Below are 22,416 nucleotides of genomic sequence, written 5' to 3'. Positions count from 1 at the left end.
CAGCCGCAGCCTCTGCGCCGGCGGGGCACCGAGCCTTTCGTACCAGGAGCTCAAAGAGTTGAAGGGGACCAACGTCCTGCACATAGACGTGCGGGAGAGGTGGGAGATCGACAAGTTTGGGAAAATCCCAGCGTCCATCAACATACCGCGTAAGTTATGTTAATAGCTGCGGCGTGGAGACGTTGGGTGTTCGTTCCGCTGTGCTTGGTCAAGTCTATGGAGAAGTGGCAGTGACTGAGCAAAGAGGAGCTGTGCTAGACAGCTGCTGGTATCTTGCAAGGCTAAACTCTTCCTCCAGAGAAATTAGAAACCTTACAATGTGAGCCTGTCTGAGGATGGAGAATAAATGACTTTTTTTTTCCCTTCTGTTTCCCAGTGGGTGAATTAGTGGAAGCTCTGCAGATGGACCCAGTGGAGTTCAAAGAGCGGTACAGTCAAAAGATGCCATCCAAGTCGGACCCCGTGGTTTTCTCCTGTTTGGCAGGAACAAGAAGTAAACAAGCACTTGGTTTTGCCATGTCCTTGGGTTTCAGCAGGTATGACTCGTGCGTGTAATGTTGAGGTTAATGAGGCCTCCCCAACAAAGCAGACCTCGTACACAGCTGCTTGTGGGCAAGGGTAAAAATTTCAGTGTGGAATATGAACATAACAACTGGTGTTTTAGTTAGACATCTCTTCTTGTCTCCAACGAACCTGAAAGATGCCGTTGGGTGTTCCAGCAAAGTGAGGTGTATCGCCCTGTGAAACAGCCCCTCAACTGCCCTGTGCGTGTGCCGCAAGTGACGCAATCTGCTGCAAGACCGTGCTGGCACTGAAGGGTCCTTCCTTCTGCCTCTTAGGGCTCAGTCACTGAGACATTGCTTCCTTATACAGCTTTATAAGCATCAGTCCGGAGACACAGGATGATCGGAAAGGTGGAGAACTGCTCCCTTCGGTAGAAGTACTATCTCAAGTTACGTTAGATAGTTTATGAAACCACACCCATTGTTAAATTGCAGTTCAGCCTGTACAGTTCACTGTTGACAGAGTACGCCTTCCCTTTCAGTAAAGTGCTGGATTGTTTGCCAGGAGTGAAGCAGTGAAGGCAGTACCTAAGAAGATAGTGAGATTGATAAAGTGAAAGCAAAAGCAGCATTTGGTTGGCAGAATTGTTACATCCATGCCAGAAAGTGCCTCGCTGCCTCAAAGACTGCAAATAGGATTTTTAAAATTGTTTGCTCATAAGTATGGAACCACATTCTCGTTTTATAAATACATGGTTGTAGGAAGTGCAAAATAACCTCCTTTACCTGCTGCTTTTCATGCTGCCTAATTGAAGGAGTCATTATTTTTTGCATGGTGCGGTTTTGCTTTCCAGAGTTTAGTTTTGCGCATGCTTATGTCAGATCTACAGAGCATGTAGGCTGCAAGGAAGTGAAGATTTGTGTGCTACATTTATTTGATGACATCTGAAGTATTAGACAGAACAACATGTAAATATCCCACTGCAGCGAGTCTGCTCTTTTTAAAAAAAGAGGTGGCAAACTGTTTCATTGATCCAGCTGCTTGATATTTGACCTCCAGCATTGTGTCACGTGCAAGAAAAGAGTTACAGAACACACTGCATGGCAGCAGGCAGTGTTAGAGAACAAGGAATGTCGATCTGGCTCATTGAAGCTAGGTGCAAGTGTCTTTAATTGCAGAGGATTTCTGTATGGGTTTTTTCTCCGGTTTTTCTGTTGGGTTGGCTTGGGGGTTTTTGCCATGTCCTCTTGGATACCTTTTTCAAGAAGAGTCCTTCTTAACATTGTATCTTCTGCATATTTTCAGAGTTCAGCAATATGCTGGTGGCTTTGAGGATTGGGTAAAACATGAACCTCCAGAGAAAAAATGAGGATGACTGCCCCAACCATTGTCCCATCAAGGCTTCAGTATGGTTTGTAGATTTTAGCCTTCAAACTATGCGCATTCCACTTCCAGAATACAGCCAAATCCTCTTTTCTTGTGTAAATGAACATTCACTTCAAATAGCCATGCAAATCATCTGCTTGGTTTACATTGTATCTGAAGACCACAACATGAACAGTGGATGGTAAATTTGATCAGCCTTCACCTTCAGCGATGTTTTTTGGTGAAAGTATGTGAAGAAAACCTGAGTGCTTATTATGTTTACTGAGATTTTTGTATGATATAGTTTATGGATATTTAAACTAATGATGATAGGACAAGTAAAATTACCCTTTCCCAAATAACTGTGTTGGTAGTTTGTTGAGAATAATTAAACTGCAGATATTCTAATGGAATTGGGTAACTGCCTTAAGCACAGATCTATTATACTTCATGTGTAGCTCAAGTTTTAAAATAGTTGCTGTGTTTATCAAAGAGTACAAGTAGTGATTGTAAGGCCAAAACTTCTCGACTGGTCAGAAAATAGAGATGTAATAATTTTAGGCTGTAGAAGTTGAGGTGTCCAAGCAAGTTACTAAACTCCCTTCTTTTATGTACATTAATTTGTATGTCTTTAAACTTCAAAAAGTTTAAAGTCCTATCCCCTCCTATAAATCTGCATAGTCATAATTTTAAGAATTTATTTGGTTTTTAATGCAATTAGCATTTCAAGGGAACTAGGAAAGGTGAATTGCTTTGGCCTCTAGAAAATTTTAAGTTCTAGCACACAGGACTTGTAGAAAATGGAATTAACATTTCCGGTTCTGCTCTGATCAGCTCTTCTCTTCTGACAGTGCAGTCTGCAAGGCGAGAAGTGGACCTAAAGAGGATACACTCTCAAGTTTAGAGAACTGAGAAGAAAAAATAACTCATCTTGTTAGAAATAAAATTCTAGTAAGTCCTGCAGACTCTGCAGTCATTTGTTTCTAGAGAACTGAGACTGGCACAGCCAGCTGTGTTAGCTGTGCCACCTGACAGCGTATCTTGCAGAAATTTCTCTGATGTTCTAATTATCTTTGCTCATAATTAAGAGACCCTGCACTGTAACTGCCATAATAGCAAGTAATCAGTGCATTTTTCTTCAAAGTATCACTGACTTTTTAGCAGTCTTCTTGCTATTCTTTATATCCAGCCCATAAAAAAACCCAAACAACTTCAGAACCAGAATTTAGACTAATTTCCGAAGTAGTGGTTTAGTTTGGTGAATTAACGGGAGTAAGGTGTGAAATTAAAATGCCAGGATGAGTATGAGTGTTAGCTTGAGTGGTCAATTACTCTGCAGTTCTCACTATCTTACTTTTGAAAGGTCTTTTTTCAGACTGGGTCAGGAGGAGTAGCAGATGCCAACAGCTTTGTTCAATGTAGCCAAATCCCATGATGGGTAAATTTTGCCTGTTTACCATGACCTAGACTGTCGGTTTCACAGTGCTGTGGGCACAGTCAAAGGGGCAACTGACGCCCGCTGTTGGCTGCGTTGTGCCAAGCCAGGGACTAATGATGCCTTTGATCTAGATGACTAAGGTCAGATTGCATAGATTTCAGACACACTGGTAATATTTAATAATAGGTAATTAATCATGCCTACCTGTACAGACCAAGCCACCAAACTTCAGGATCCAGATGAACAAAGCAAGGACATCTAATTAACTAAATATAGTCACAATTTAGTGGTAAGTGGCCAATGCTTCCTTTTGTAGCAACATTAAAGCTGGGAACATCCAAAACCACACAGCCACAAAAAATGAGCGACGAACAGTTACATTGCGTCACGCCAAGACCTGCCTAGCCCTTTATTTTCTAACTGGCAGCAACCGGTAATAAACATCTGAGGAAGAGCATAAAACAGGATAATTATGTAGTGATACCATCCCCAGATTATTCTCATTTACAGCTCAGAGTGCTTTGATACTTCTTCAGGCTTTGCATGTCCTGCTCTGTCTGGGTATTTGCAGATTTTCAGCACGAGCTCCCAGCAGTCACAGCAGGCTGCGCTGGGTTTAGCACCACGGTGTGAGAAGTCTTACCCTTTGTTGCTTCTCAACTTGCCACACATTGTTTTCATGGGATGCTCCTGCTTCTTGTCAGTCTTCACACTGCTCATGATTTTTCTAGATCTCTGCTATCTTTTCTGAGCTGAAAAGTTGTGGTTTGTTTTTGTTTGGTTGGTTTTTAATAGGAAAGCCACTGTATACCCCTTTTTATTTTAATTGTCTTCATTGGTCTTGGTAGCTTGTTTGCAAGTTTTTTCTCAAACTATTTGTAGCTTGTCAAAGTTGACAAGCTTTCTGCATTGTCTTCCGTGTCTTTCTTATGTGGATATAACTTTCTTTACAAAGGATACCTTTTTGAGTTAAATAACTTGTCTGATTCAGGTCATTTTGCTTCCTTTTAGATTTTTCCGTAAGTCTTTTTGGCACAGATGGCCTGTGCTTTGCTTTGTCACGATACAATCTGTGACGACTTTCAGCTACTGCTCTTTTAATGAGATATCTTTCTCTCCTTCGAGATAAAGCACAGTAAAGGTGATCTTTTTTTTTTTTCTATCTGTCCAGCAGCAAAACTGTTGAATTCACATTAGGTTCCATTTCACATCTTCCTTTTTATAACTATCATCACTGAATTCAGTTCCTTTGACTGCATTTTATTGCCTTTCACTGTTTACACTAGAATCCGAGCTGGCAAAACTATCCTCACCTCCCCAGTAGAGAAATGGGTTAGGATACTTCTGCTTACCATCAAGAAGTGCCTGATAGTTTGGCTCTGAGGCTGAGGTCACGTAGGTAATTTAGGTGTGACATCAAGTCTGCAAAGGCTCTTCAGCAGCAAGAAAACTTTTATTCGCTCCAGCCAGAATTCTTTATTAACAGTGTGAAATCCCTAATTTCAAAACAGTAGCAGGTTATGTGGTGGTATATAGAACACTGATGTTTACCTAAAGAACAGCTCCTGTTTAAGAACTCCACACAGCAGTCATCAAGTTCCATTCATTGACTTATTTCTACTCCCCAAGTCTCCATTACAAACAGCACATTTTAGACTTCAAGAAAGGAAGGCAAATAGCCAAATTCCACTTCATCAATCAAGTGTCTATAAAAGGTATGGATTTAATGGCAACTAAAGTAGCAAAGATCAAAGTGTATATATTTTTCTATCTCATCAAAGTGGTTTGGGCTTGTTTACCTAGTGTTTTACGAAAATAACCTGAACAGAAATATATGCTAGTAGCCTAATGGGCTACCTGCAAACACACTTCAGTTGTATTTCACTGAATGACCAGCCAATTGCACAGACAGGTATTTGCAAAAACAGGCTTTTAAGGGGCCAGTTTTTTGAACTAAGATGCATCACAGAGCAAGGAAATTTCAAAAATTTCCATCCAGTATTTCAGACCAGTGAAATGTGTTGCTTTAGGGGGAAAAAAAAACAAAAAGGAGAACAATGTTAATGCACTTTATTTTTCAATTTTTATACTTGGGCAAGTTGGCATTATCATTTAAAATGAAGTTGTACAGAACTTAAGTAGAAACAAAATTATCTAACAATCAAGAAATTTGATTTAGGCCAATTCCTGACTTCAGTGGGATATCTGCCTGAGTGAGGAACACAGGATATGGCCTTCTGTTTGAAGGAATCTCATTTTCTCCAGCACATAGTTAACCAAGGAATCCCATTTCAGTTATTCTAAAGAGTTGCTCCTAACATCACAATTAAAATTAGCCAGTACGAAGCTCACCAAAAGCTTGATTCTCTTAAATAAACTCTAATGAACCACACAAATTCACACTAACAGTGAAGGCAGACTAACAGTGTATATCTTTTGCACAAAAAAAATCCACCATAAAAGTTAGCAATCGTATCCAGATTTTGTACTCGACTGAGAAATATTCCAATTGTATTATACAGTACGTTTACTTGCAAAAAAAGAAAATCATAGCATGTTGGGGTTTTTTTAATTCCTAACACTTGAAATGTTTAAGAAAACTGCAGAATCACTATACATATTGCACTTCTCTGGTAAGCTGGGTTACAAACTCCTCATAGCAAAAACATCCAAGTACATCTGCTGAGTAAAACAGCATCTTTGTAATCCAGAAAAAGGAACCGAATTTCCTTCCTGCAGCTTTCATCAAAACTAACAATATTCTTGGCAGCTCTTCTAGGCTTTGTTTCTGAAGGATTGCTGTGTTACTTGTTACAGAATCCATATTTATTTTTTTAAAAATCAACTCAAGGTAATGAACAGATTTAACACACAGTGCACTATCTTCCTTCAGTCACAAACAAAATGAAGACAACACAAGTCGTCGATACAGTTACACGTAGGCTTCAGGTTACTGTCGCTTTAAAAATAGTTCACTTCAATGGCAAAGTTACAATTTTCTCAAAGCAACCAAACCCAATAATGAACAATTTGTTTTGAGTGGATAGTGTTAATCTTTTGCAGCTTGGTTTAATGTTTGATTCCTTACACTGAAAAAATCTTAGTACGTTTGCTCCAGCGTCAGAGAAAATGATGCAGTTTTAGAGGAAAAGCTTTCAAAACGCTTGACACAAACAAGCTATTTATTCTTCAAGTTCTTTGTCAAAGATGTTACTAAAACCTTCTGTCCATTTCATGAACACAGGCAAGATCCCAGGACGTCTTGAGTCAAAGTGGTCCATAAAGAAGTTCTTTGGAATGTCTTAAGATTGGCTATAACTAGAGTTCTGGCTTCCATTTGGACCCTGCTCTCCTTCACTGTTTGGAAGAAAAACAAACAAACAAAGAACAACACATGTTCAAAAAGAAGCATGGTATTACATTTTTTGTCTTTTTTTTAATAAAAAATACAGTATTCTGAAAGTAGTAAAAACCCTTTGAAAGAAAATAATTCAAAATGTACACAGAGGTTAAGATATTCTGCTCAGTTTCATTAAAAACTATTAATATATTCTCAGCTTGCATAAATAACTTCCATAAATAGCTACTTGCATAAATATTAATTTCACTATATGCCCATGCAGCTGCACGCTGAATCTACTTCTGAAGTTAACATTTCAAAGTTCACATTACATAAGCCTGTGCACAGGAATTTGCATGTGCAGATTCCCGACAGTGATATTTAATCACTGTAATTAAATACGACATCAAGCAGGCCCAGTTCCAACGAATCTGGCCCAGCCATGGAGCATCACATGCGGTTCCTTACATTTGCTAAGCTGTACTGATCACATTCTAATCACATTAATGCTCCCCATGAAACAACGAAGGTTCTGCTTCTCACTAGCTGGCTGTTTGTAACAGAAAGGTCTGCACAGTAAAAACAAACGCTATACCTCAAATTAAACATTTACCCCTCCTTAAGCTGGTAGTCCAGTTTTTCCATATGAAAGGTGTACGAAGGAAGTACAGTACCTGTTTGGAGGTGGTTTTGGTTTAGGCATTTTACTAAGAATAGTAGCCATCTCTTTCCTCTCATCAAAGTTCTTCCACTGCTCATACAGCTTCAGAATAACCCTGATTATTTCTAAAATCTGATTAGAAAGAAAAGAGATCCTAAGGTCAGACATAATAGTGATTTTATCTTTGTCATAGTCACTTCAGCTGTGTGATTAATTAAACATGCCCTGAACTGAAATTAAGCAGCATGATTTTCATATTATAAACAGAGCTGTCTCACATCTAATCTGGTCTTTAAATCTGCGCATTTAAATCTGCATCTCAGCTACATTAATTTCCTACTAAACTTTTGGGGCAATATTCTATATAAAAGGTGGATAACGTTTGATTCATAATTTGGTTCTTGGTTTTTTTATTAATTTAGAGAACAATGAAAGTAGACTTCTTTTTTTTTCTTCTTTAACACATGGACTTTGATTAAGTGCTAGAACAAATATATATCCTTGAAACAACAGTCATAGTTGGGTAAGAGGTCCATGGTGTTAATGTAAAACAATCAAACTTAGATTGTATCACTGGCACAAGAACCAAGACATGAACATTCAACCATGTTTAATAACAAGCTTAAAGTAACCTTATCCGTCAAATATAGGTTGGTTCTCCTCCGCTGCCAATTTATTAGCACGCTGCTTTGACACACGACAGCGTAATTCACAGAGCTCTTGATGCAGCATAGCATCCACACTGTCCTTACATTTGAAGATGAATCCCGGAATACAAATATAATGCCAGAATATCATCGATGGGATAAAGGGGAATACCGAGGGCACAGATGGCAATGGTACGTCTCATCCATGCTATGCTATTCAATTCCAGACAATCCATTTCAAAAAAAATAGACTGAAAAATACGTGCAAAGTGAAACAGTGTGATGAGGAGTATGAGTACTAGTTGGCTTGCTTGCTGGAGCTACACAAAAGTTAAAGAAGTCAACCTAAAAAGTAAAAGAACTAGTGAAGATGAAGAACACCACTAGTATGAGAACAACTGCCCCTTGGAACCTGATAAATCTTTGAAGGGGATTATTTGACAGAATTTGCAATAGCAGGGAACTCAGTGGCATGATTTTGGTGTCCCCTTGCTTAACACTGAATGAAGTCATGGTCTTGGTCATCCTGAAAGCGTCAAGAATGTTTTACTCTCCACTCTCCTACATACATTTATAAGGAGAAAATGAGAACAGTATGTAGGCACGAATCATTCGCTGAAAGGCAAATCAGAAAATCACATGCACTAGAATTCAGAAGTCAAACTCGTGCTGACAATCTTGAATGTTGAAAAACTGGGAATACTTTTTCTGGCAAAAAATGCAAATGACACTGGTTTTATATTTCCATCTGAAAAATGGAAACACCAGCAACACTTCGTCATTATGCAATGGTTCTCTCTTGACTTTCAGAGCAGGGTGATATTTGAATGACCTGACATCATCTTCCTTCCCACGAGATCCACCTAATTTCAACATCACTTGACATACAATCACTGGATGAAGTTCAGATCAGTACTGCAGACATGTCAGACAATAGTTTTATAACCTTGACTGCCATTTCTGGTCAGATGGTAACAGGTGGTGGGCATTAAAACAGAGTACCTTTTCCATATCAACAGACAGCTCAGCAAACCACTGCCTTGCATCCTTCTGCTGGACAACACAGGCCACATGGAGGCAAGCTGCAAAGATCAGATGACACAGACACTGAGCAAAGATACAGCTAGAAACATTCTGGTTTTTATAAACACTATACGGTTCAACAGAAAAAATTCAGGATTATCTGATTTTTCTTCAAGACTTTTTAAGTTGCAAGGCTACGCTGTCAGTACTGTATGAAACACAAACTAGAAGCACCTTATAAGGAAAGTCTGTCGATGGGACAGTGCATAAATACATCCATTTAAATATGACGAGACATTTCTTGCGTTACTTACCTAGAGCTATCATGAAAGGAGGGTACAGCAGACAAAGATCAGTTCTATACGTGTCATTCACTATCCTCCTGTGCAAAAAAGAACTTGTAAGTATCATTCCTTTCGACCTTTAGACTGTATGACTTCAAAAACTGCTGTCAGTTTATAAATATTTTGTCACTTTCCCAGATGGTAGAAGCAGTGAGGCTGCAGAGCAAAACAGCAAGGGAAGAGATCTCTTCCCCTGTAAAAATCTCTTAAAGCCTTTCATTTTTTTCTTTGTAGTCACAGCAGAAGTTTCTTTGGAAGCACTATTATAGTACCGTAAATGTCTTTCTGCAGAGGGTGTTGACATGTACCATAATTACCCCCTGCTTCACAACTAAGTAAGGGAAAGCCTAAAAGTAGTATTTTTACTGTCTTACTGTACTTGAGAAACAGTTTAAGAATAAGAGTTCTGCCAACACAGCTAAAAATCCCTATGTGCTGCTTCTACCTCCTACGACAAGAGACAACAGAAAGCCAAGGTTGACGGAGAAAGATTACTACTGACGGTCACCATTCGATAGTGTAAAAAAATGTATTATTAGAGCTAGTCTAAAAAATAAAAATTAGACTGCTGCGAAGTAGAATCATTACAGGGTTAAAGACAGAATAAGCTAAGTCAGGGACATACACCTGCAGAGGTTAACTAGGGCACTTTGTATTCAAATATGGCTGAGCCTCCTCTTGCTTAACTACAACTCGAAGCATAACTGTTAAAGACTTGCTTTCTTGCTGAAAGGAGGCACTACTGTTAATCACTGTCCTCATTACCATGCGAGAGGTAGCAGCATGTCTTCTTGGCCCATATCTTGCACATACTGGAGCAAAGGTCTATAAGGATGATATACTATCAAACAGCAGTCCTAGGGAAAAACATCAACAGGATGAAAGTTAGATTGCAATGCAGATTGTGTTGTCAGTTCGCATTAAAAACATTTAGTTTACAAGTAAATTACTGATTATTTTTTTAGGTAGCATTCCGACACCTAACGCAGCTCTAATGAGGGCAGTGCTCTCTCTAGAATACCATTACATAGCATGGTTGCCAGTCTGTCAATGTCCTTCCCCTTAGAGACAGAGAAAGCCACATCTGCAGCACACTGAAACCTCATTTGCTTACAAACCCATAATTCCCAATTGGAAATAAAAAACATTGCCAGGAAACAGTCTGTCACTAAATACCATACATGGAAAGCATGCCAAAATAATTGACACTGGTTTGGAAAAAGAGAAAGAAAAGAAAAAAATCCACTGTTCTCAAATCCCCTCTTTTCAGGCCCAGGTTGGTGGAAACAAGAAGGAATAACCCTCTAGCTGAAAGCAGCCAACGGTATGGATACTGTAGGGAAAAGCCACCTTAAGTTACATGTACTGAATACTGAAGTGAGACACAGTTATTACATACTATATATTGCACAGTGTACTGGGAAAATAAGTTAATCCCCAAAATGTAACTTCTTCTAAATGCAGTTACTTGTGATAAAGCTCCTGCATACAAAACTCAAAGAGTTACAGCCACCTGTAACAGAGGTATCAAGGACTAAATCTAAATAGGGCATCTAAGAAGGGGTTGTTACAAACAAACAAAACCTCTGATCCAGCCTGCTCCGGGTCCTGTTCCCAAAACACACCCTTTCTCCGCTGCTGCCTAGATCACTAGGCTCCTCCCTGGCTTCCCTCTCCTTTCCTCTGCACCTGAGCAGACCTACAGTAGAACAGCGAGCTCAGTGCCTAATCCATACAAGTTCAACCAATACGCACAAATTAGGCACCGCTTCACCTAAGCCCCCTGAGAAGCCCAGGCTGCATCCTTTCAAAAGCTGCCCGAGGAAAACATAGCAGTGAGGTAGGAACCCTTATAAAATGCAGGTACAGCTCCTTTCTTTGAAAGTGCCTGAAAGAAAATGGCACATCAAGCTCCTTTCATTCAACAGACTAATAGTTACAGCATTATGGGAGGGACAACGGGAGGCCCTGAATTCTGCTTCTTCCTCACAAAAGTAAACTCCCATCTCTCTTCCTGTAAGATTTCACTAATTACCAGGTTTCGGGGTAGCCTGGTAAGGCTGAAGCTGTAACATATACGTATAGCTCCAGGTTATTCCAGGCAAGAATAGGGCACAGAAAGAATACAACTCTTTACAGAATCACAGAATCATCCGGTTGGAAGAGACCTTTAAGATCATAGAGTCCAACCATTCACCCTGCACTGCCAGGGTCCCTAAACCGTGTCCCTCAGCAACAAATCTACACGGCTTTTAAACACCTCCAGGGACGGGGACTCCACCACCTCCCCGGGACACTCTTGACTGGCCATTCATCTGGAGAAATAAAGACACTGTTATCCTAGTCTTTGCATCAGGGCTTGTACAGTTACCTTTCTTTTAAAACCAGAAGCAATTCTGGAATCAGAGCTTATGCTTTACCCTTCCCAACAATGCTTTAACCACTAGGATGCAGAGCCATACACGCTCCTCCTGTCCCCACCACTCCCACAATCTGCCCTCTTCCTGTCAAGAAGTTAAGCTTCAAGACAAGAAGGTGGAGATGCCCTTACTCAGGCTAGGTGACAGAACAGTAACTATGAAATTCTGCCGAAAATGTAAATATTAGACCGGCATGGACATCATTCTAAAACTGGAGTGGGGAAAAAAAAATGACAGCATAATGCATATTTCATAGCACAGAATTCAAATTATTCTTCAGCAGTAAAAAGTAAACAGTAAAAGGAGGCAACAGTAAATAAAAAAAAGCAAACCACAAGAATAAACCCCACCTACCATTAATTCTAAGAGATAGAATTCACATTCTAGTATCTGCAAAGAAGTAAAATCACAGTTAAATTGCAGCAGGTTTCGCACAGCAGAAAGAATTAACTGGCATCCAATTTAACATCATGAATGCGCAGGAATTCTTAACACGTATTTCCAAAACCAAACAAAAATCAAACTGTTGTTAGCCACTGCCTTACCACCATTATAATTTAACTCATCATAACAACAATGCATTTAACCATTTTGGATCAAGTTTACTATGAAAGACTACTTCATTGGCAGTACTTGTCTGATCTGTTTCAACATCTGGCAACAGCTGTGTATAAACCCTGAACAGCTACAGAGAAGTCCTTTTGTAGAATTAGAGCCTCTTCACCACCCCACTAATGCACCACATGGCCTTTTACAGCATTTCCAGAATTAATTTCATATGAAATATCTGTCCAATCACGGCAATTAAATCAGCTCTCAGATTTAGACAGCGACACACTGGGGTACCAAGGAAAAGACTGGACTTTGGCTATGGGAAAGCAGTAAATATACTGAAATATACTTTCATTTGCCTTTATCTGTAAAATGGGAGTGCCATTTTATTGCAAGGTCTTAGATATTTTATATTTAGATATATCATGAGGCTTTCTAGATCGGGTGAAAAGCAAACAAAACAAAAAAATACTGTTTGTCACAGTTGATCTAAAAATAATCTGTTTAACGTTCAAAATATTACAGCAATATTACAGGTCAAAACTGGTTTAAAGAAAAAAATACAAAATTCCTCAGCATTTCAACTGCGAAAGCCTTGAAAACCACCAGTAAATCTAAATTTTAAATAATAAATACAAACTACTTTTCAAAAGCCATCACATTTTACAGGCAAAAATAATACTGCTTTCTGTAAGCCAACTGCTCCTGTGTGCAAGCTTGGAAGCATCCCAGGTGCAAGGGCTATTTACCTTCCCTGGAGCAATGTATTTGTAAACAAGAACGTTAAAAAAAAAATCTAGATCTCTTTTATCATTGTACCAAAGCCTACTGTTTCAGTCACCCAAGCACATCACTTCTCTTTACAGCATTACTGTCAACAATGTAAGGAAAGGAGGTTACATAAGATTTATTACTTTTAAAAGTAACTTTCCCAATAATCTAACTAAAACTAATTATGAGCAACCTGACACTTCAGTATGAGAACATTTCTTTCTTAGAATTTAAAAGACAGGATTTCCTGCCAACAATTATTTGTCTTTTAATTTATTTGATCAAGTTGTATTTCAAACAGCGTACTTACATGGTTCATCCTATAAGGAAACTCCTTCGGAAAGGCATACGAAAACCTAGTTTTCACTTACAGGAAAGAGAAATCAGTACGTTAAAAGTGATGCAATAAAGACTTTTGAGTCGTTCCCCTTCTATTAAGCCTTCAAATCCACTTGGCAGCACAACTGTTTGCAGCACAAAAGGTCTGTATTTGAAAGAGAAAAGTTACGTTCTAAGATTTAAGAACCTGAAAGGGAAATACACCTGAAACCCAGGTTTGCACAGGTACGCAGCCAGACACTTGTCTGCTGCTCTGGGGACTATGAAATCTTCTAGTTTTAAACACCAGCTAGCTTACAGGCACCTAACTTTACACAGGTTATCATTCGCAGAGCTATCCACCTACTGATGTCACTCCAAACCTGGACATCTCTTCAGGATCTCGGTTCCAACACTGAATCCAAATGGAATTCTCATGTGGGATTTTTCACATAGTTGCATGTTGATCCTTCAACATGCATGATTTTAAACCACATCACTCTTCTACAACTTCATCTTCTCTAAGACCACATCTTTCCTGAGACTGCAGTCTTAGAAAAGCGAGGCTGAGGGTCAGGGTGAGGGAGCTCAGATCTTGTATGTCCACAATGCAAAGGTATGTGAGAAACAAGCTCAAATTCAAAGCAAGAAGTCAATTCACCACAGAGCAGATCAATGTCCTAGGCACTGGATTATGAGACATTTCAAGGGTGTTTCTCTCCTTAAGAGACACTTAAGCAACTACTTAGACACATGATGTAAGACAGTTGCCTCCAAAAGAATATTCAAATACACCCCCAGTTTTCTAGCTTATGATAATCCCAGATTTAGGTACCCAATTTTCATGTGCATTTTACAAGGAGAATAGGTACAAATTAAGATTTAAGATTTACGTTAAGTTGCAAAGAAAGAGTGATCTCACATCAGAACGCTGGGCAAAGGAAAACTCAAGCACACCCGAGGATGCAGATTCAAGATTTGTACAACTGAAACATTCAAAAAATCTATTTTAAGCCCCTGTCCTCCATAGAAAACAGGTAACATTTAACATCCTGCAAGTAGACAATATTCCTTGTATTAATCACAGACAGCACAGTATGAACTGATACTACCTCCAGAAAATCAGTACGTCATTCACTTTGATGAAAAGATACTGTCAGTCCTCTGGACTAAGGACATTCAGACCTATGGTGGACTTTGCTACACAATTAGCTGTAGGACAGTAATACTAGGCTACTGGTTGGAAATTTGTATTATTTTGAGAAAGAGAAGAATTAATAAACCAGGTTTCTCAAGATGCATGCAAAAATAAACCACTTTGAGAAGGAAGATATGGAAACAAAACATTTCTCCTACAAAGCAGGCTGCAGACACAACCATATGGAGCTGTCCTTTTAATGAGCTGTAGAAACTGAGCAAAAAGCTTTCGAAGAGGTTGCCAGAAACCAGTCTGAGATAATCTTTCTTACAGAGGAAGCATGTGTTACTAACTTCACGTTTCTACTGAAGTAAAAGCAAACAAACATTTTCAAGCAACCGCTATTACACTAACCACCCCTTTTGTTGGTTCTCTTTTACTTGTCTTCCTCATCTTTTCTTTTTGACTTTCATATGAAGACCTCCAAAAAAAATTGTTGTATGCTTCTGAAGCACTCTAGTAGAGGAAGACCAGGTAGAATAAAAGACATTAACATTAGGAGAAAGCCTGTTGCTTTTTGTTCCCACTTCTGTGAAATGCAGAGTACTGACCAGGGCAGGCAGAGCTTCTAGGTCTGAAGGAAGAACTGTGCGGAAAATCTGCAGGATTCTGAGACGGGATTTTCAGAAACAGCATGTCCCAGGACTAAAGTCCAAGTAAAATCAGCTACAGTGTGTATTTACCAAAACCCCTCAAATTTTCTCACTGATGCATTACAACTGCCACATAGCTTGGAGATGCTACTAATGCAAAAATAGCAACTCGTAGCAACTCTGATTGCTAAATTCAGTACCCCTCTTGGTCATGCTGGCACTGAAGACGCGTTTCAGTTCCTAGTGGTGAAACTGTCATACGGCGAACCCCATGGACTGATATACTTACTGCATGTGGAAGCTACAGATGCAGCCAGTCACCTGTCCCCTCAACAGCTAAGAGGGATTTTGAAAGCGCTGACCTACATTTTGAAGAGCACAGACAGGAATTGCCTACTGAGAGCAGCTGGACCTTCTGAGTCAAATTATAGCACTCAGTTAAGGAAGCCATCATTTTAAGAACTTGATGGAGGAGATGCAAGTTACAGGAACTGAGAAATATAAGGCAAGCGGGAAAGATAGAGAATTAAGTAACTACAGTGTGATTTTATTGCATTTATTTGTGAACAATATATAGGTTATAAAATGCACTTTTAGAAATACGAAATATGTGAAAAGACTAATTTTAAAATTAGAAGGTATACAGCCCATCAAAAATTCTGGAAACAGGTAGCTTCAAGGAGCCATGCCTTTTACAAAACAGACAAATAAAGTCCTAAGTTTCCAATTCTATCTTTGAGGAGTTCAGAATTCAATTTACTACTTGAGACTGTTTATAAATCTCTAGTTTAATTTTATTACTTTTTTTTTTTAATTTATGCTTGGCATAAGCTCCAATCAGAATCAACCAAAACTAATACAGAAAGGACTCTTCTGTTTCTGTATTTAGAAACATAAGTTATTTATTCTAAATGGCTTTAACTGGCTCCTAGCAGTCAACACAAAAGTGCCCCCATGATTTGAAAAAAAGCTACCTTTTAAAAAGAAGCAAACAACAACAAAAAAACCCACAAAGAAAATGTCTAGCCTCCCTAGAGATACCTAACTAAGTTTAATGAAAATCACCAATACTTACATACAGAAGTAGCAGCAGAAATCAACCTTGTATTTGAAACAACACCAAATTCCTGAAGAAAAAGAATGGTAAATGACGTGAACCACCTGAAATACCATACACTCATACTGCTATCAAACTAACAGCTTCTTACTAAACTGGGCTTCTTTATACAGTAACTCTTGTTTTTTCCCCCCACCCCTTTTTCTTTCCTTTTTTTTTTTTCTTTAAGGTGAACAGGGTAAACTCTTAGGTAAAGAGTTTTTTGATTGATTAGTTACTTTGTGAGGAATAGTAAACACTTACAAAAGCCACAAAAGCTCAGTTGGCTAACACTCTACATAGAAAACAGACAAGAGGGCTTCAAGAAGGTATGTTGGTTTTCCTTAACCCACTTAGGAGAGAAAATTGCCTTTAGAAACCTGTCATTAACTACCTTTTTATTACATTTCCATGAAGCCTTACAGCTCCTCTAACAAGACAGCCAGTAAGCTGAAATTTTTCTGCATACTGTGTTCTTTCAGAGAAGTGCATAGCTGAATCACTATTGCTATAGCTGCCCGCTAGAGGCCACGTGGACTTCAGTATTTGTTCTGAAATATAAGGTACATCTGTATAGATACACTCTATATCTGTACTTTCTTAAAGGCTTAATAAACAGGCTGATGAAAAATACTCTCTCCAATACTCCATGTCTTTATCCTTTCCTTCATCTCTTCCAAACACTGAAAGGTATCACAGTATTTGTTCAGACAACAGTATCACAGGTAGACACTGGTTTAGTTACTTGTACCATCCACTAGGTATTTTGAGTTCCCCCTGTAAAATTCATTAATGCTGACATATCACAGACTGGCCAATTTTATCTTTTCTGTTGCACAGACACTTCTCAAACAGCTGAAGAACTTGCATTACAGAGGACTAAGAGCAGCACCCAGACAATGCTGACTCTTGGCCACGTCCACAGTGGACTTCTAACGGCGGAGGCGTGGAGCCTTCTCACCCCATCCCTAATGGGTCAGGTCCTGATGATAATTTCTCAAAGACAACGTATGAGCTACAACATACTTTTAATTCAAGTCATGAAAGTGTGGTAAACTCTGAGGATCCCTCACTATAGGAAAGGGAAAAGGATAATTAGGGGGAAAAAATATCAAATTATGTTTTAAAGTTTGAGTAAACATAAATAAGGAAAAACACAGCAGAAAGGAGACGCTGCACAATTTAAGGTATAGTGTATGTAAATATGTAAACACTGTATCACAGTGAAACAGCCTTTTAAAATACTCTTTCCAATTTTCAGAGGCCTTTCAGGGTTAGTAACTCAGGCAAAACTGTGAAAGATCTAAATAACATGTTCGAAGGCCTTCTCCGTCTCCTTTTCTTAAATGCTACAGAAATCTATACAAAAAAGAGAAGGTTTCAACCCCAAAGCATGAAGAATGACAAAAAAATTAAAAGTCCTAAACGTTTTCTCTCTCTTATACATCACATAATTTTACATTAAAAAATTGTAATACTTCATACCTCTACTTTGGATGCCAAAAACACACACGTAGGAGCCATTAATACTGGATCTATACTTTTTAGGGAATATCTGAAATGTTATAACAAAATTATAATATGTTGTTTCATACACGTAGAACGATTAATCTATTAAGAGCACCACACTTCCTTTTGAAAAAGCAAAGCTTAAGTTAACTTTATTAGCATAAAAGCTTTACACCATCCAGAAAACAAAAGTGGCACTGTTTTTAATACAGAACGGCATTTTAAAAGGGCTACCAATACCAAACTGTGCCTGGCAAATGTTTTATTCTTGTACCATCATAGTAAACAGTCCTACCTGGCATAGAATCTCTTGAAGTAGACTGTAGCAGTGGCAATAACTTGTTGTCTTAATTTAAGATGTTCACCTAAAGCCTGGATAACTTAAAAAAAAAATGAACAAAAACTTGAGTTGAGTTTTATAACAATTTACCAAATAGCAAAGGATCTCAAAATATGACTAGTGCTTAGGGGATCCTAAGGAGCAGCTGCACAGCCTTCTCCCTCAGTCCAGGTACGTTGTTCTGACAAGACAACAGGTTGCTGTAAACCTACAGACCTGCAGGTGAAGAAGCAGCAGTGCGCCCTGAGGCTTGTGAACACCTTCAAAAACGGAAAGGTAACTTGACTTCGTTGTGACCAAAGTGAATATGACCTTAACAAAGATGGTAACACAAACCTCAGAAGAGTAAAGCTTGGGTATTCCATTTTAGAGCAAAACAAATCAAAACACTTTAAAATCTAAGTCTATGGCTTTTCAGTGCCATGCAAAATGGATGGGTTTTTTCAAAGAACTGAAGCTGCCAACATAAACATGGTCATTAAATTTGGCAGAGGCAGCAGGTGTTAAGAAAATGACATATTTAGTCTAGGGAGAGGGTGTGGGAGACCAGAGGATGCAGTCAGCTGCTCCATCACGGCGGTCCTCTGCCAGTTGGCCAAGAAACAACCCTGGTGTCATCTGTGCAGGTAGCTCTTGTTTGGCCTCCCAGGCAAAGGAAAGGTGCCAAGCAAATCAGATGCATGAAGCTGGGATTAAGAGCAGGGGTTGGATATAGAGAATAGCACAGTGAAACACGAGGTTGTTACTTGTTATTTTTCCCATACTTCTTCGCAGACATTATTCTGAGCAAGGCTCGGCTCTGTTAAGACTCCCTCTTCTTTTCTTCCTCCCTCACCAGAAATTTCCAAAACAAATATGCTTAAGTACTTATTTAAAACATGTACAGCAAGATAAAGACAGCAACCACTAATGGGAAAAGCAAACAATTCTGTTATCAGTCATCACTAAATTCTTAGTCTCTACTTAAGCACACTAGTCCAGGCTTTTTTCCTCATGCTCTTATCCCTTGGTAGTAGTCAGGGTATACCCCACTCCCACTTTTAATGAACAACATTTTAAAACTCACAAGTATCAAGGACACTGTTGTCTAGAAAAGGGCTGAGCGTAGGAGAAAAGGAGAAAAACACACTGAACAGCACTGACAATTCCCTACTCTTTTTTCCCCACAGGAAAAGCTACCTAATTTGTCACGCGCTATGATGACCCAACGCAACATTAAGTCCCCATCCGTGTCATATCATTCTTTTCCTGAAGAGAAGAATGCCAAATTAAGACTAGCGTGCCAATGACAGCAATGCTGCCAGAAAGGAGGGTAAGCCTGGTATGCAATGTCTCGACAAATACTACAATATTTATCAGCGTATCTTCGAAGGTTTGAAAAGATTCTTCCCTTTGATTTGACCATGGGGCTACAAAGCTGTCCTGCTACTAGGGCATCAGAAAAACTCAAAACATTAAGCTAAACAGAATTCTCCAAATATGTTTCTCGTTCCCCTGGGATTTTGAGGAACGGTTAGGCCATCTGCTGTCAGAGAAAAATCAAGCCTGGTTTAGGGAAAAAAATGGACAAGAGCCTAGAGAGACTTAATGAAATGGAAGCTTGTGTAAGCTGGGAAAAAGTCCAATGCATGTAATTAATTTTTTTAATATTTTAAAATAAACTATTGGATTATTTATTCCCTTATGTTTACAAAATAAGTGGTTTTAGAGATTTGGGGTTTTTTAAATTGTTTTAAACCCGAATATCTTGAGTAGCCTGTAAACAAACAAAGCAAACATTACAGCTTCTGCCCTAAACCAGAAGGGAAATCAATTAAAGTGCTTTTCAACCAAAAACTCTTATTAAGACTTGGTGATCCAAGAGAGAAATCAACATAAATTCCTTTTTGAAATTATTTCAGAAGATGATAGTTTTCCTCCTCTATAGTATTAACATTCTGAGTAGTTGCACAAGGCAGTACAATCATTGCACTTGGTTTTCCATGAGAAGGCAGCAGGAAACTGTCTCTCTCCAGGTAATTTTTTTGTTGATTTAAAAAAAAAAAAAAAAGGAATAACCATCTCCTAGTCAGACACACGATGAATGTGACAAGCCATGTCCAAGACTGATATCCCTACCCAGGCAAACGCAGAAGGTGTGAGAGAAGAAGGGAAGGCTTTATAAAGCCAAAGCAAGGTCCCTCTTCATAGGCAGGCGATGATACAACCCATGTCAAGGGTTTGAACACAGCAAGCTCTGCCTGAGCTCCCACCAGCACACAGCAGACCTTGACTGCCCTCCCCATGAAAATCCCCTCTTTGCTGCAGGAGTGTAAGCCCAGCACCACTCTCTCCTCCAGGGTAGGCCATGTTCGTATGCACACAAGGGAGATGCTGGCAGAGCTGTTTTCCAGCTGCTGCAAGTCACAGACTGTACCCCCTGGGGAGGCACGGGGCGCCTAGGAAAAGGAGAACCACAATCTGAAACCACCTTGTCTACTTTGCAAATCTTGGTTTACTCAAGAAAAATACTGAAGTGAAACGTTTAAAAAAACATATCTCATAATCCAAATTAGTACTAGTGAAAATTAGCATAGAAATACAGTTTTAGAACTATCAGTACCCTTTTTTCTCTTTTTGCATTATGAAGCTATGACACTTTATTTTAACCTCAAGGAATTTCAGGAGTTGATCGAATAGGTAAATCCTTGCTAGCTTGACTCTCTGGTGCCGTATGAGCGATAACACAGGCGTATCCACAGCAATCAGACTTGCAGCACACGCAATTGTTACAAAAATAGCTAATCTAAGAGGGAAGCTGGCGTAAGTATCTTTCACAGATACCATTCCAGCACTGATGTAAGATCTTCCAGTGGCCTTGGGAAAGTCACTTAACTTCTCTGTCTCTAGTCTGGCCAGACAGCTGAAAAAATAAGCATTCTGTACTTAAACGGACTGCTGTAAAAACTATTTCAAGAGCTGTCTGCAAAAAAATTACTACTTAGCAATAGCCTTTGCTTAAAGAGATTTTTTTAAATGCTGAACAACTGCACAGAAAAGAGTTTAAGTGCCTGCATAATGCAACATGCTCCACTGCTGCCATTCATAGGGTCAAATGCTTTGCAGGATCAAGTAAGTCTTAGATAACTTCACAGATGAGCCCCAAACGCTTTGGGAGAACAGGCTGCCCGCCAACAGCTCTCAGAAACACGTAGACAATTCCTCAACACGGCGTGCTGAGGAATCAGTCACAAATTAAGACATAGTGTGTGGTGCAGGTTTCGAAGAATGTAACTGAAGACAGTTAACGAATTTCCGAGCTTTGCTGTTTAATAGGACTGCACAAATCAGCTAAAATACTTACCACAGCCTAAGAGCCCACCAAAACCCCCCACTTTGCGTACTAATGTTTGACACTGAGCCTTTAATATGCTAGCTTAGCATTTTCCGCTTGCTTCTTCTCCTTTTAGGATTTTGGTAAGAACTTCTTGAAAATCAGAAAATGTACTATGCTTTGTTCCATCACAGGTTAAAACGTTATATATGCAGCTAATTTGCCTGTAAGTTCTCCTAAAAATTGTGTTAATACAACTCACGAATGACAGCGTTGTAGATATTCCAGGTCTTTGTTCAAACGAGTTGTGAAAGGATATGTAATATCACAATGAAAACATTACACCCTCTAAGCAATTCACACTTGCACTTAGACATGGCAGATACCGTGCAGATTTTACAGCAGAAATAAAAATAAAAGTTTTACCATTAGTAAAAAATATCTGTAGTTTCCAATATTCTTCTTCAGTCAGAAATTTCAAGTCTTTCTGGCGTTCCTTCAACAGATCTTGTTTATCCAAAATCCATTGTAAACTAAAGGAAGGGAAAATTATTTCAGCAACTCTTTGTCAACTCACTCACTCTGTTGAGTGACTCCTGCACAGGTTGCAGGTGGAAGCCAGAGGGCTAGTGACCTTTAACCAAACCACATACGATCTTCTCGCGCAAATCTTCATGAGGGTTTTCAAAGTCAGACAAATGAACAAACACTAACTAGCAGCGGCCAAGATGAGCCTTTACCGACAGCGAAGTGGCTGCGCGGCTCTTAGGCACCAGCAAGGTTTACGTTAGTTAGCACATCACGGGCACCCATGCACATACACCTCGACGTGCTCAGCACGAGCAGTTTTAAGGCAGCTCAGCCCCGGCTGTCCTACCGCTGGGGACAACCACATCACACCCCGGGGACGGCAGCTGCCCGCACTCGGTCGCTGGAGAGCAGGGTAGCGCGACTGCTCTCCCGGAGAGCCCAAACACTTCGAAA

At 39.4% G+C, this 22,416-nt stretch overlaps 2 protein-coding genes across 2 annotated transcripts; one reads left to right on the top strand and one right to left on the bottom strand.

The window, feature by feature from the left end:
• Positions 1–13: 13 nt before the first annotated feature.
• Positions 14–1,873, top strand: TSTD3 (thiosulfate sulfurtransferase (rhodanese)-like domain containing 3; the record flags this gene model as incomplete). Its single annotated transcript, XM_010145601.1, has 3 exons — positions 14–149; positions 377–536; positions 1,810–1,873. Coding segments are annotated over 3 exons (360 nt in total), but the record flags the coding sequence as incomplete, so codon positions are not given.
• Positions 1,874–5,377: 3,504 nt separating this feature from the next.
• CCNC (cyclin C) lies at positions 5,378–21,981 on the bottom strand. The gene is made up of 11 exons (XM_010145600.1): positions 21,859–21,981; positions 18,075–18,159; positions 17,756–17,825; positions 16,250–16,301; positions 13,376–13,431; positions 12,097–12,132; positions 10,088–10,179; positions 9,293–9,360; positions 8,958–9,037; positions 7,322–7,440; positions 5,378–6,664 (listed from the first exon to the last, which is right to left on the bottom strand). The coding sequence occupies exons 3-11, from the start codon at positions 17,792–17,794 to the stop codon at positions 6,610–6,612; spliced, it is 597 nt and encodes a 198-aa protein (XP_010143902.1). The 5' UTR covers positions 17,795–17,825; positions 18,075–18,159; positions 21,859–21,981; the 3' UTR covers positions 5,378–6,609.
• Between the last annotated feature and the right edge of the window lie 435 nt (positions 21,982–22,416).

The sequence above is a fragment of the Buceros rhinoceros genome, unplaced genomic scaffold, assembly GCF_000710305.1.
Source record: "Buceros rhinoceros silvestris isolate BGI_N320 unplaced genomic scaffold, ASM71030v1 scaffold45871, whole genome shotgun sequence".
Taxonomy (NCBI): Eukaryota; Metazoa; Chordata; class Aves; order Bucerotiformes; family Bucerotidae; genus Buceros; species Buceros rhinoceros.
This window is presented reverse-complemented; position numbering and strand designations above follow the sequence as displayed.

Bases quoted from the DNA above. Each gene is read 5' to 3' on its own strand.
- CCNC (XM_010145600.1), bottom strand. From the start codon at position 17,794: ATGGCTCCTACGTGTGTGTTTTTGGCATCCAAAGTAGAG. The intron at 10,180-12,096 runs GTAGGTGGGGTT...GTTTTTCCCTAG, and splicing joins TCTATCTCTTAGAATTAATG to GACTGCTGTTTGATAGTATA. The intron at 7,441-8,957 runs GTACTCTGTTTT...CTTTCTAATCAG, and splicing joins TGTCTGTTGATATGGAAAAG to ATTTTAGAAATAATCAGGGT.